Source organism: Calonectris borealis, chromosome 3, assembly GCF_964195595.1.
Source record: "Calonectris borealis chromosome 3, bCalBor7.hap1.2, whole genome shotgun sequence".
NCBI classification, from domain to species: domain Eukaryota; kingdom Metazoa; phylum Chordata; class Aves; order Procellariiformes; family Procellariidae; genus Calonectris; species Calonectris borealis.
The window spans coordinates 84,850,185-84,864,601 of record NC_134314.1 but is presented as its reverse complement, the minus strand read 5'-3'; the positions used below and the strand labels follow the sequence as shown (position 1 = coordinate 84,864,601).

The 14,417-nt window shown below is 38.7% G+C and overlaps 1 protein-coding gene across 3 annotated transcripts in view; it reads left to right on the top strand.

Annotated features, from left to right (window-relative positions):
- ARID4B (AT-rich interaction domain 4B) overlaps positions 1–14,417 on the top strand; it is a 90,923-nt gene that overhangs the window by 24,286 nt on the left and 52,220 nt on the right. For all 3 annotated transcript variants that reach the window (XM_075146468.1, XM_075146467.1, XM_075146469.1), the window contains exons 3-6: positions 4,735–4,845; positions 9,668–9,733; positions 10,333–10,423; positions 13,894–13,973. In XM_075146468.1, the coding sequence (XP_075002569.1) occupies positions 4,735–4,845; positions 9,668–9,733; positions 10,333–10,423; positions 13,894–13,973 (348 nt within the window). The remainder of the gene's footprint in view (positions 1–4,734; positions 4,846–9,667; positions 9,734–10,332; positions 10,424–13,893; positions 13,974–14,417) is intronic.

Here is a 14,417-nt window from a genome sequence, read left to right as displayed (position 1 = left end):
CTTTTCATGTGAAAAACATCACTGCCCTTCATTCTATGTTGTAGTTTGCAAGTTTAGAGAAAAATTCCTCCTCTTTCCTGTTGCGGTGTTCTTGTTTCTGGAAGGTGGAAGATGGGCCAATGGATTTACTTTTTTAAAAGAGGTTTTTATCTTCTGGGCTTCAGTCTTTGTTTCAGATACCGTGTTTGTCTCTGAGGAGTTATGCGCCTCAGTAACATAAGGTTTGTAGAAAGGTTTTAGTAGTTTCTCATCTTTGTTGCTCTGAAAATACATGAGGAATGTATTTGAAATCAACTATAAATATATTATTACCTGCCAAAATCAGTATATTAAATGTGCTATAGTAATAGTTTTTTCCTGAAGATGTCTGCTATTACTATAAGGTTGAGTGTCCTCCTAACCATAGCAGGTTGAGCTGCTAGCAAAATCTTGCACTCTTAATTACAATCAGTAATTTTGTTTATTAAGAGATTGATTCTGCAGTGTGTGGGCAGATCTCTGCTATTGGTGGAACTTACTGCAGTTTGAAAATACTTAAGGTAATATCTTTATCTAAGTTAAATATCTTAGTAATTGGGGAGAAAGTTTTTTAATGGTTTCTTTGTGGCTTTTTCACTTTTTTCATGGAAACAGTTGTTCAGAACTTGTGTAGGAGATATTGGATTTACCCTTCTTTTCCAAAAAAATGATGCTATTTTTGAAAATTGAGTCTTTTGAAGCCTTCATTGCCCCAAAAGTTTCTGAAACCCTGTTGAATGACTTTGGGGTGGCTGCTAATTCTGCAGGATGGAATGGGAGTTTAAGTTACTGGCTATGTGAAACTTTTGCCCTTCATTAGAAGACTTCAGGATCTGGCTGGATTTTAGGTTGAAGTAGTGGGGTATTATTGGTGGTTTTTCCCACTAATTTGTGGAACAGAGGATGACTATAATTGGAATAGTCAAGTATGTATGTGATGGTTCCGCTTGCAAACTGGGTGCTTCCATCTTAAATTATGGAAGATTTGCAAACCATGAGAAAACCCTTTCTTTGGAAAGATAACTTCAAAATACTGTAGATGGTAGAAAAAAGTTTTGCCACTGTTCCTCCTGCTTAATATGGATGAGAAAAAAATTAGATGTTGAGCCTTATGATGTTTCTTTCTTAAACTCCAGAATTAATTTGGATGCCGGAGGGGGAGGGGATGGGGACGGGATGGGACAGGGAGAGGGTCTTGAATCTTTAAGCTTTTTCTGAACCTTGATTATTGAAGATAAACAGATGTTAAATTTCCATTTAAAAACTAAAAACTAAACCCAGTCCTTTCTTTTCAGTAGTTATGGGATTGTTGGGGTGGTTTTTTTTTTTTGGCTTCTTGAAAATGTTTCACTAGTTTCTTGACTCAAGAGTGTTGTAGAGTAGATAAACGCTGAATTTTGAATGTTTAATACAAGCTGAAATCCTGGCTTTTCAAACTTTGTATATATGAAAGACAAAGGGAAGGTACAGATCCAGTTTTCTCTTTTGCATATTAATCTGAAAGCAGTCCTGCAGGCTTTCCTAGTAAGCATGTCTGCTATGTTCCTAGATTGAATGCTTAATCTTGTTTTCATGTGGTTTACTTGAAACATCCTGTGTGTGCGGCAGAGGAATACAGATTAGGAGATAGAAATAATATATTCACACACACTGTGTTAGACGTGCTTATTAGGACAACGTAAAGCAATTCTATCAGCTGCTGTACAGCATGACAGACTTTACAAAGGGATTTGAATGTAGTAATGCAGCACAGTTGAAAGAGGAGGTGTGAGGATGATTTCATCCCATGTAGATGGAAAATATCTAAATGTCTAGAAAAACTGGAAAACTGTAACAGCCTTAAAAGGTGTGTAAAAGCATGATGCTACCATTTTAGATTGCAATGTCAAAATGTTTATTCCAAAGTGCTCCGGAAGGGTCTGTGTGTTTCTTCCCTCAGACTTGGAAGACCAGAACTATTAATACTGATGTAAATGTCCAAATTCAGAAGATGTGCAGGTTGTTTCATGATGTGGGCATCTAGCCATTTATCAGTCCTTCCAAGTATAATCAGCTCGGAGGCTGGAGCGGAACCCTTCCAGCAGCCCGCTTTGCCTGCCAAAGAAAATTCAGCCACTGAATTGGTGGAAATTGCTGACTGGTCACCTAGAGACTGCTCCTTATTTAAGTGGTAAACCAGCTTTTCAGCTGCGGCAGCCTGTGCTGCATATAGAAAATCCTGTCCGTGCACAGCAGTTGTGAATTGAGATAGCAAAGAAACTATTCATCCTATTTCTATTAATGAAACGAAATTAAGTAGTAGCAGGAGCATGGCAGTTGCCCGTTAGTTTGGATTTCCTAACGGAAGGTGCAAAACTGCAGGAAGTCCTTTTCTTTTTATCCCTTCGTGTTCACCCAAGAGAATGCCAGAAACTCTTTAAGTTGTTTTTGACTGTTGGTTTAGGCTGTACCACGTAACACGCATGCTAGTACTGTTCCACCCACAGTGGCAGCACGCGGGACTTGAGGTCCCAGCGGCGGCCCCGGCCGTCGGCGGAGCCGGCGGAGCGGCGCGGCCGGGATCCGCCGCGCTGACAGCGCCTGCACGGCTTGCCGTTACCGCCTGTGGCAGGGCCCGCCCGGCGCCCCTCGGGTTTCCGCGGGCCGAGGTGCAGGGTAGGAAGCGCTACCAGGCGGGCCCCGGGAGTTGGCCCTGCCGGTGCTCGGTGCCCGGTGGCGGCGGGGCACGGCTCCAGCAGCGGCCGGCTCCCGGGAAGCCCTGCGTGCAGCTTTACCCGGCAATCGCCTTACGGGGACAAATTTAGTTTAACGGCAATCCGCGCTTAATCTGCCGGAGCCCCGGGCGCCTTCGGGGAGCGCGGGCGGGCGGCAGCGCTTGGCGCTGGCTCGGGCAGCCAGAAACTTCTGGCAGCTTCCCGGCTCGGGCCCCTCCTCTTAAAGCGGCGGGGCCCGCCGCGGGGCTGACCGGGCTGGCCCTGCACCTGTGCCCTGCGGCTCGGAGGCAGCCCTAGTGAGCTAAACACAATCACTCGGGCTCTGTTTTCCTCTGGCAGCCTTATCGAAGCTAGATCATCGAACCGGCTGTCTGCAGTTCGTTGGGGAGCTGCTCAAACCGCTGGTAACATTCAGCTTTTAGTAGTCAGCATCTTACTTCAGCGAATGCTGGGGAAGTTCTCGCCCTTCTGTGCCCCCACCCTGGCTGTGGGCCCACACTCCCAGAGAAGCGAGGCCTTGGATACAGCCCTCCACCGTTTTCCATTTGGAGAAGGATTTCCATCTCCCGTTGTCACCCAGCAGAGCCTGCTCCCCTTCTGGTAGACCGGCCTCAGTCATTCATGCAAACAAAATAGTGATCCCTCATGTAAGTGCCTGGTTGGTGGGTGGTTTTGATGAGGATCTTAAACACCAGTCTTCTGCTAATAGTAAACAAACAAACAAACAAAACTCCCCCAAAAAACCAAACCAAAACAAAACCCAAAGCAAAAAAACAAAACCCCCAAAAAACACGAAAAAAACCCCACAGATTACCATCAGCTTCACTTTTCCCTTTCTTCTTCTTCCTGTGTGAACTGAAAGATGTGTCGAAAGAGTATAGAGCCTTTACTTCTGATGTATTGGAGCTGGAAACAGCCAGTGGGAATTACCTGATGCTGAGTGCAAGTACCTCAGTATCAAATAGAGAGATCTGTGAAGGAGATTTTCTGTGTATTCTTCCTAGAGAGAGCCTGGATGTGCCAGAGTTGCCTCTTGTAAGCTGTGTTTGAATCTGTAGGGGTGCAGAAACATGATGTGGGCTTAGACGAGGGCTTAGATCTCTCTTCCCGGCTCTTGTTTGGAGCTGCGTGGAGGGTTGCAGCTCTTGGAAACATACCTCACTCCTGTTGCTTGTCACCCTCTGCTTCTAACCCACATTCTGTGAAGCAATAGTGAGGTGGTTCAGTTATCTAGAACCTCCTCCCCCAGATTACACTAGGAGAGGTTGAGTGAGAGAAGATGGACCTCCTTTGGAGGAACAGAGCCTTGATGAGCTCACTCAGCATACTAATTGGACCCATGTTGTCCTCCTACCCCCAAAACCACTTATTTCCCTCCTCTTCTATTTCTTGTTTCCCTGTCTGGGTGTCACCTGTTCCTCTGTTGCTTGTTACAGAACCTTGTCTTTTGTGTGGGCCCTTCGCCTTTGTTGTGCATTTATCCTACTGTTATTCTCCTACTGTACTCTGCTCCTCAGGCTGCTCTCCTGCTGAGCGCCCACCTATATAATTTACTTTATTCAAAAGTGAAAAAGCAAAGTCTCTTCAGAGTTGTTCTACTTATTAATGAAAAACAAACCTTAATTTTTTGAGGGAAATAAACACCAGTGTCTTCATGAGACTCACCAGATCTTGAGGCACTTAAAGGAGAAGGTAGAATGCTTGGGTGGCCTTCACCATTGCAGCAGAACTGGCCATCTGCTGTGTCTTCAGATGGTGCAGAGGTTGGAGGCTCCTGTGGTGCTTGTTGGAGACAACTGTGGTATCAGTTTATTATATTTATGGTAGTCATTGTATGAGCTTAGTGTTGTGTTCTGTGTTTCTACTGCTGTGATATACATATGCTGTCAAGTTAAGCTTTATTGGGCTGTTTTGTAATGCTCTGTGCACAAAAGCTAGACTATGACAGCTATATTGCCAGTGGCCAGCAGTTAAAAACCAGTTATTTTCCTTTCTGTTCCAGGCCATTGATGAGCCTCCCTATCTCACAGTGGGCACTGATGTGAGTGCCAAGTATAGAGGAGCCTTCTGTGAAGCCAAGATCAAGACAGCAAAAAGACTTGTCAAAGTCAAGGTATGTGGTTTTCCTGCAAACACTTTTTTTGGGGGAAAAAAGTCATCAATGTTCAAAGTGGCACAAGGTGAAACTTTTTTATAGTCTCAAGAAGCTAAGAGGCTGTCCTTTCCTTGGAGGCTGGCAGTGCAGTCTCTGAGAAAACGGTAAGCTTATTTTTGTTGGGAGGGGTTCCCCCCACTCCCACACAACTAAATACATTCTCTTTCTTTTACTGCTTTGTTATCTGCTTGCGTCCAGTTTTTGTGGCCTTCAATTCCATAGGCTGACCTTAAAGTAATTGATCAAAATAAGACAAATGTAGGCTTATGTATGGGAGAACGTTATCAGAAAATAGCTAAAACTCCTCAAAGTAGGTTTAATACGGTTTCTTTTACTTGAGGGGCACAGGTCACTGCCATTTAGCAGTGGCAACTAGATAATGCTTCAGGAATAAGATGAAACCCTGCTGTCTTCCAACAAAGACTTGGCATACTGAGTCCTACAGTATAGCAAGCAGGGGATCTCACCTAATCTTTATGATGACTAGTTAATGACTGAATGAATCAATACAAGCTACATGAAGCACAAATAAAAATTGTGGAGAGGGAATACAAGAGATACATTTTAAGATCCCTTGGAAATTTAAAGTACAATTTCTAGAAATAAAGAGAACAATGTTTGGACTTTTTTTTATTACATAGTAAGTCTACACTGCAAAATGGCCTTATATTTCTGTTTGGATAATGTTGCCCTAAAAGCTTCTAATCTGGGAGCAGGTACTATTTTTCTGCTCTGCCTCTTACCTCATACAGAAATATAACAGAGCAAGGATCAAAACCACTTATGAAAAATAAATTAGATTGTTGCTCTGCAACTGAGTTATGGTGGCAGAATATTTTTTTTATATCTACTGTAAATATAAGTGAAAATGTGTGAATTGTGAGTGGTGATAACCTGTTATAGAAGAGCCTCCATTATAAACTGTCATGCATTGCTTGAATCTGCCTTCATTCTATGGCTGCATTTTGCCTCTATTATGTATGAGGGAGAGAGCAGGCTATCTCCCAAAAGCCCTGGTGGTAAGGACTATTGTCACTTATTTGATAATAATGTTAACTATAACAAGAAGATTTTAATCTGAAATCTGACGTCTTTAAAAAGCGTTTAGAGCAAATTAGTGGTCTTTTCATTTCATTAGTCGTAACTCTTAACAGCATCAGCTGGTCTATGCTTTACAGCACCATTGAGTTTAAGTGACTATTGGTATTTAAGCTGTTGAAGTATCACTATTTAAGTATAGGAATTGCATTGTGCCTAGATCAGTGAAATCTTTTCAGCTCTTTATAGGGGTTTCAGCCCACCTTTTTGGATGGCCACTTGCACTTAAGGTTGTTTTTCATTGATAAATATTTTCTAATGGGTTTGTTACTTGCAGTTTGGTCACTGCAATGTTTTGCAGAAAGATCTTGAAATGAAAATGGAATAGAATTTTCACTGTAAGTTGTTTGTGGAGGCTGTGCCTACAGCCCTGAGGATTCAAGTTTGTGTGTGTGTGTCTTCGTTGTTACTGTATAGCTTAGGGCAGTTAAGCCTCAGTACTGTTGTTGCTTTGTAGAGTAATGTGATTTGTGGTTGAGTTTTTGTGTGTGTGAGTGCAGTAACAATATCTGTTTACATTGTCTTTCCTCCACCAGGAATGTATATTCTCTAAACTTAACAGTGACCCTTTGATTTTCTCTAAAAATCTTTTCAGCTGTTTCTGGCACATGCAGACTTTCCCCAGTATTAGCTCTAACCAAGATTCTTATTACCAGGTATACTTTGTCTGGAATTCTGGTAGCTTATCTGCTGCATTTATTTTCCACTTGTTTAACAGCTTCTTCTGGCCCCAATATATTTTATGCCCTAGTCTCCTACAGCTACTAGAGGAAAAGGAAAGTCAGTTAACTTTATAACATCAATTTTAGCTTGAAGCTTTCGTTTAAGTTTTATAACTAGATGCTCTCTTGAGAAAGAATGGCAACAAAATTTTTTCAATACAGAGTATGTCATCTTCAGGCAAGTAAAATACATTTAATTGCATCTCTGTTTACCTGCTTTCTTCTTTTGTCAAATTCTGCTTCTTAGAATATTTTGAGGGATACCTTCATAATAACTTTTCCATCACCAGTATAATTTAATAACTTTATTCAATGTAATGCAAGTGCTATGTATTTATCATTTCAGTATCAATTAGTACTGTATTTCACAGTTTAGCAGTCTTTGGCAGATTCTGCACATGGTACAGAATTTTACATTAACAGTGTAACTGCGTTACACACTTTGCCATGGAAAGCAGTAAAACTTGAGATTTTCCTGGACTTGTGAAAAATGTTCAAAGCAGTACAAATTTGACTAAAGGGCAAGACGTTCGGTGTTAAGAGTGGTACTCCACTGCATATTCATAGGGTCTGTTTCCTTAGAGAGCTGTTTAAGCCAGGTTATTTTGCCAGTGTCTCTTAAAACAATCAGCACCATTATCCATATCCACTTGTATTTGGGCACCCTCCACAGAAGTTTCAGAAGAAACTGTTTTCTGTGTAGGTCTTTATTAAACAGAAACTAGAGAAGCATCTGCTGTATAGAGCCTACCAGGACTGTCTTTTCAGGATGGTGAAGAAAAGGGGAATTTCAACTGAATCTAAACAGGTTAATATGCTGAATGTCTTAATCTTTCGCCTGAGACAGAAAGGATCCACACTGACAAATGTTATGGGAATTAAAACCCACACTAACAAATACTGACATCACTTTTCTCAGCTTCAAGAAAGGCCAGTGATGTCACACTGAGTTTGGAGTTTGAATATTCCTGTTAATAACCCGTATTTTTTTTGAGTACATATGAATATCTCAAGAAGCAAAAACTGTTGTATAAAAAAATCTTCTCCCCAAAAAGAGTCAAAGCCCCAAGGCATCTTCAAAAAGATAAACCATTCTGGAATACACAATAGCAATTTGCTTTGCTTATCTTTCTAGTACATTGTGGCTGGCTCATGGTTTTGGATAGAGTTCCTTTTTGCTGTAAAATACATTTAAGATAATTACAGCAAGTAAATAAAAACAGATGTCTCTAAATCGGAATTGATATACTGGTTATTTCATATGAGCCAATAGTGACCACAGGTTTCAGATTACTTTGCATCTGAACTGAACTTTTGATTTCTAGATAAATCCCCCAAAAGAGAGGAATAAATACCTGTATCTGTCAGGCTGAAGTTCAGAAGGGTAGTCTTTGCTCAATTAATTCCTAGCCTGAATCCTTCGTCTGGCTTTCAGGTTACAAAGTATGATTTCGTCTGTCTGGTGGACAGAAAATATTTGCCATCAGTAGGTGGGATGCAGCTCTAAAAAGAACATACTTTCACAGCGATATGTATTGCTGTGGTTCTAACAGAAGATGGATGAGATTACTCTTTCATGAAGTAGCACCTGGAAGGCAGTAAAGCATTATAGTGCGTTTGTTTTCTAATCAGCCAGTCAAGGTAGGCTTTCCTTAGTCCTGGTTGTAGGTGCTGTTCTCAGCTGTTTGCTCTTTTCAAGGTTTACAAAACTCCTTAAACTCTCCTCCTAAGGAGACTAAGTAGGAGAATTAGTTTTAGAGAACGCTGCTGTTCTGAAATTTTGCTATTCCTGTGTGCTACGGAGAAATTCTCAATAATAGTGAGAATGTAACCTTGGATACACTTGTGAACCAAGTGCTCAGATTTAATGTAGAATTGCTGTAGTTGAGAGTTACTTTTACAGGGCTGAATCTCACGTTACATTCTTACTCATTGTGAATACTAAATAAAACGTCGTATACTTACACCAAGCGAGTGTGTTCCAGTGAACATTGGAATATCATTTGTGTGTGTTAATAAAATGTACATATGTACATAAAATGTAATGCCTGAATTTTGTCAGTTTCCCTGAATTTTAAAACCAGAGTGGAAATAAAACTTCAGGTGTAATTGATAGGAGGATCCTATGACTTTCAGTGTGACCAAGTTAATTTTGAGTGAAATGAATGGTGAATATCTGTAGCATCTGATACAGATAACTTAATCATAAGTTTGAATTTCCAGACCATTTTTTTCTGAGGACAGCATGTATAGGATTAAAGACACAGCCAAGGACATGGGAAAATACCTTGGAAATACTTACAGGATTTACTTACTCCAGTTTTGAAAGACTGAAAAGTTAGCTGCCAGTACATTTACTTCTAGTTAACTAGCAGCATGTAGGCTAGGCTGACATTAACTGAAAGGCTATTTGGGCTGTTCATTTGCTTTAGTTGACAGCAGTGTCCTGTACTTTTTTTGTGTGAGTCTTTCAATTGTGAGTGAGGGAAATGCACTTTAATCAGCAAAAGCAAAAAAACCCACGATATGGGGTTAGATATAGGTGCTAAAACTGTTTGATTTCGGTGCATTGAAATATAAACGTTTCTTTAAAATTATTTATGCTCGTAACTCTTGAAACTTTCTCCTTTCTTGGTGTGGTACTAGAGCAGTACAATTCAAATCATTAAGAGAACTGCAGAGATCGTTTTGAACCATTAAACGCTGGTAAACTGTTGTTTGTCGCTTCCTTTAGAAGTAATGGTTCTATTCTGGAAGAAAAAAGATATTGTAGAAGTTTTGACGGCTAGAAATTATCTCCTCGTATTTCTAAAATATATGAATGAAACCGTTTTCAGCAAGTGGAATGATTATCATGACTAGCTGTAAAATGAGTGTAAGAGAAGGGCTATTGACATGTGCATGTGCTTATGCTGCTCAATTGTATCAAGTGATTGTCAGTTGAATTATATTTTTTTTAGGTAACTTTTAGACATGATTCTTCAACAGTGGAAGTGCAGGATGACCACATAAAGGGTCCCTTAAAGGTAATAAATTTGTTTTGTATTTTGCTAACACTTCAAAAAGCATTCTTTTTCAGTATTTGACATAAATGTGTATATGCAGTATGGGGTGAAAGTGGAAGGTTCAATTTATTACACAGGCCAGATAGGATCACAAAGCATAAAAGGTAATGCTGCAAAGCTAGAGTTAGTATACTCTTAATGTTAACTTTTTCCTTTATAGTTAAAGGGGATGCAGCATACAGGCTGATGCAAGCCTCTGTTCTTTTTTGGCCTTAAAGCTAACAAGTTTGGCTGGCTCTGATTTTTTAGTTACTGTTGCTTTGGAAAACTCAGCTGGAGGATTTGATGGGCAAGCTCTTATACAAGAGAATGACATCACTCAAATTGGTTCTTGTTCCCCACCTGCTGGCAGGAAATAATCAGCTCAGTTAGTTGGCTTATTTTGGAGGAATGAAAGAAAGAAGTTTTGAGGGATACAAATATATTCAAATGAAACTGGAAAAGTATGGTATATTTAACATAGAAAGAGGTTAGAAATTAACTGTTTGCTAAATACAGAAGTGTTAACTCCATTGTCTGTTTTAGAAGCTCTCCAGTGCTAAGTAGCTCTTGTATTTTAGGTAGGAACTGTTGTGGAAGTGAAGAATCCGGATGGAACATACCAGGAAGCAGTTATCAACAAATTAACAGATGCAAGTTGGTACACTGTAGGTAAGAGAAATAGATACGTATTTGAATAAAGCTCATGACTTAAAAATAAGCCTGTGACCTGGACATGTCTTAAGCATGGTGGGAGAGATTTTTTTGGAGATGCTTAGGTATTCAAAGTTTGTATAAAAAAAAATCCCAAACCCAAAAAACTAAACTTCTTATTTTGGGTTTTTACAAGAAACTCTAACCATCGCAATGTGAAATTGGGACCCCAAATAAAGACCTAGTGAATTACTCTATAATTGGTACTGCTTCTTAGATATTTAATATACTATTGTTAAATATTCTGAAGCAAAGTATGCTGTCATTCTTCCTTAAAAAAGGAAAAGAAGTGCTTTTAAAACACAAGTTGCAATACTTGTTTTTCCCTACTCTCAGTCTTAGCCCTGATAACAGCTGCTGTAAAAACAGACATTGCTTGTTTTTTAAAAAAGTCTTTTCCTGTTTTCCCTATTTTCTAATGTGACACTTCAGACTTTAGATGATATATCCACATGCCCACAAGCAAATAAAGCTGTGGTTTTTTTTTTCTTTAAATATTTTTTAAAGGCTTTATATACATGGGTTTACTCCTTGATGCTATGTACCTACCAGTAGACGAATCTGTCTTGGGGAAAACTGGTCAACTGTAGAATGTTAACATATATTCCATCCATGCACTGGTAGTCTTAAAGGTACTACAGGAAATGTATCGATTCTTGAGAAACTACGTATTCCTCTCCTTGGCAGGTAACTGGGACATGGGAAGATGAAGACCAGGTCTTGAAAGAACCTTAGCAAGACTTAGTTGTTTTGAGATAGTAAGGGTTGTTATTGATGATGTTGAACAACTAGGGAAAGACTGACTTTTCCCTAGTCATAGTCCTTTTAGAAAGGAATAGAGCTGTAAGTTTAGATAAGACCTTCCAGATAAGAGTTGCAGAAAATAGATCTTTTTTCTTGTTGCAGAAGTAGAATGTATGAGTAAAGGAGACACCAGGTTTGGATGGGGTGAAACATGAGGTATGAAGACAAGAATTAATGTTATAGATAGTGTTTTGGTAATTAATATAGAAGTGGATTAGATATGAGAGTTTTTAAGAACAAAATGGTATAGCTGGTGTTACAATTATGTGGTATGTATATGTTTATGCTTCTGAGAAAGCATGAGGTTAGCAGTTCAGCAAGAAAAGTAAGATAGGAGTCCATGCAGATTTAATTTTGAAGGTAGGTGTCACGGAGTTGCAGTATGTAAATCAAAGTAGATGTCTCAAAAATCCTGAACTTGAGAAAAAGGACGAGGAGATGTAAGAGTCGAGACTGAAAACCGTGTTTTGTAGATAAGAGTAGACAAAAGCATGTTGACCTTGCAGAATCAGTAAAAATAGCACAGCTGCTGACTGTGTAATGCACTTTGAGAGAGAAGAGACTCTAGCAGTGGATGATTAGAATCATCTTTGTCAGGAGGGTGAGTGGAATGAGACTGAAATTATCTTTACAGACAGTGATGACTTTGCAGATCTGAGTGAAAGTCCTATTTCAAGGGATAGTTGCCATTTACCAGATTTCAGAATTAGCGCACATCCTAACCAGCAGAGTTATTTAATGTTGTCCTAGCACTTGTTGAGAAGTATCTAATTACTTGCATTGTTAATGATTTTATGAATAAAATCACTGTGATTTGGTCAAAAACTTTGTGAAGGGACAAATAGATCTGAAGTAGGGCTTTTCCAGAAGTTGTTACCTAAGACCATTTATGCCACTGCAGCAGTAGCATGTAGAATTCAGAGGAATAACCATTTTGGGGCTGCTTTAGGACTTCAGAAGCATCTGTGTCTGTCTTACATTCATAAGATGAATAGAACTTGTATATTTATTTATTTGTATGTATTTTTTGGTGCTACTACTTTCCTACCAAAGGAAGATAGGAACTAAATTAAATTAAAAAAAACCAACTGGTATAGCCTTTTAAAACTAGTGTAGCGCAGTTATATAAATACATGAAGTGTCCTTAGTTTATTTACCTGTCCCATAAAAATTCCTTGAAAAGCTCAAGGTATTCCAATCCTGATAACTAGATACTGTTTCGTCATTCATATAAATGTGTCTTTAGAAAGTTTAAGTGATATTCTTAACATGTAACTCTGTGTCTACTATGAGGAAAAAAAAATCATAGGATTTCTTGTTTTACTAAAAATGCAGAATTGTGCACGTTCAAAAGTAGTCTTATGCCCTTCCGCACACTTTTCTGTCATTACGTTACTTTTTCTCGGAATTGAAAGTGGTTTTATTTGCATTAAGTTGCCTTTAAGTTGCCTCTTTTTTTTCCTTTTCCTTGCAATTTCAGAATAGGTGTTTTAAATGCATTACACTCCTGTATGTTTGCTCATAGATTGTTTTGAGGATGTTTCATTAGATTAGAATGTCATATGCATTACAGCCATGCTGGCCACAGAAGTCTTTCAGGGAGGTGGAGCTTTTCCTTTGAATGTATTCATGTTATGGAACAAGATTAAGAATCCCTCCGGCAGGGAGGAGGCCACAAGCAGATTACCACATAGGATGCACAGTGTGGCTATCTACCTAGCTCTGAATAGGTTTACTGCTCTTTTGTAGTCAGCTTATCCCTTGAAGTGGACAGATTTTTTTTTTTTTAATCTCTCATTATGTAATATTGATGGACAGAAACAAACACTTGTTTTCATCCGTTAAGTACCTTTAGAAGACTTGACAAAAGCTTACTTTTTATATGACCAGTTTATCAGCTTCTGAAGATCCCACCTTGAATGTCTGCAGTGCATTTCAGGATTCAAAAGGATAAAGTATGTAGCTGAAGCCAACTGTATTATGAACTTGTTTCCAGTGATAGCAGAGGTGGTAGAAAGTCTGGAAACCAGGAGCTCCACAGTTCTCTCACTACAGCTGGTTTTGATGATTGTCTGCACTTTGACTCTCTGATACGTCTGCACATATCACTGTGTTTTATAGTGTAGTTGAATGAATTCAGTCGAGAAAGATGTTGAACTTTCATATAACATTAAACTGTAACTTTTTTCTCAAGATATCCATTTATGTTTCTCCATAGTAAGCATAGCTTCCATTTGAGTATTGCAGGAGTTTTGGTTATGTAATAAAGTTCTGTAAAAATTGAAAATGCTTCAAGAGTAGTTTTTCAATTCTAGCTTGCATTGATTTTTAATTTTGTATCCTGATCCATGAATTGTCTGCTCAACTACTGATTAAAAGATTCCATTTAACATATGCAAGCATGGAGTAGCTATGGTGAGAGAGCAGCGTGTATGTATTTGGTCGATCTGTGCAAATGCTTTACTGGATATGCAGCAGTATCCCTGTACAGCTTTATTTAAAGGACTGGCTACAGGAGTACATATCTCATTCTTTCTGACATCTAAATCAATCACTTACTGATATCCTGATTTAAAAAAAAAAATATCTTTTTTTTTCTTGCCTCACTTCTTACCTGGTGACAGTATTTGATGATGGCGATGAGAAGACTCTTAGACGCTCTTCCCTGTGTTTAAAAGGAGAAAGACATTTTGCTGAAAGCGAGGTAATGGAAGTATTTTTATACAACAACTTTTTATTTAGAAAAATTTAAAAGTGTTATTTTTAGTACCTAAGTCTTCAATATGTTATGTACAACCATGCTACTAAAAATGGGGATTATGTAAAATACAGTCTACAGGGTCTGACTTATTCTTCTTTTTAAATCAAGAAATACAATTAAATTTCACCAAATTGTGTAAGTTAAGAAACAAAAGCAGCATTTCATATTTTTCAGTTTTATATTATTAATCTACTTTGCTTCACATAAAAAATTATCTATAAGTATTCATTGGAAAAATCAAAATATGGTACATGAAAAAATGAATATACATCTTTGGACATAATTAAGTTCTGTTGGATTTTAGGTAGATGATCAAGTCTAATTTGTAATAGCTGATAAACTTGAAAGATCAGTACTTTTCTTTTAAAAGGCAAATTATAAGTTGCT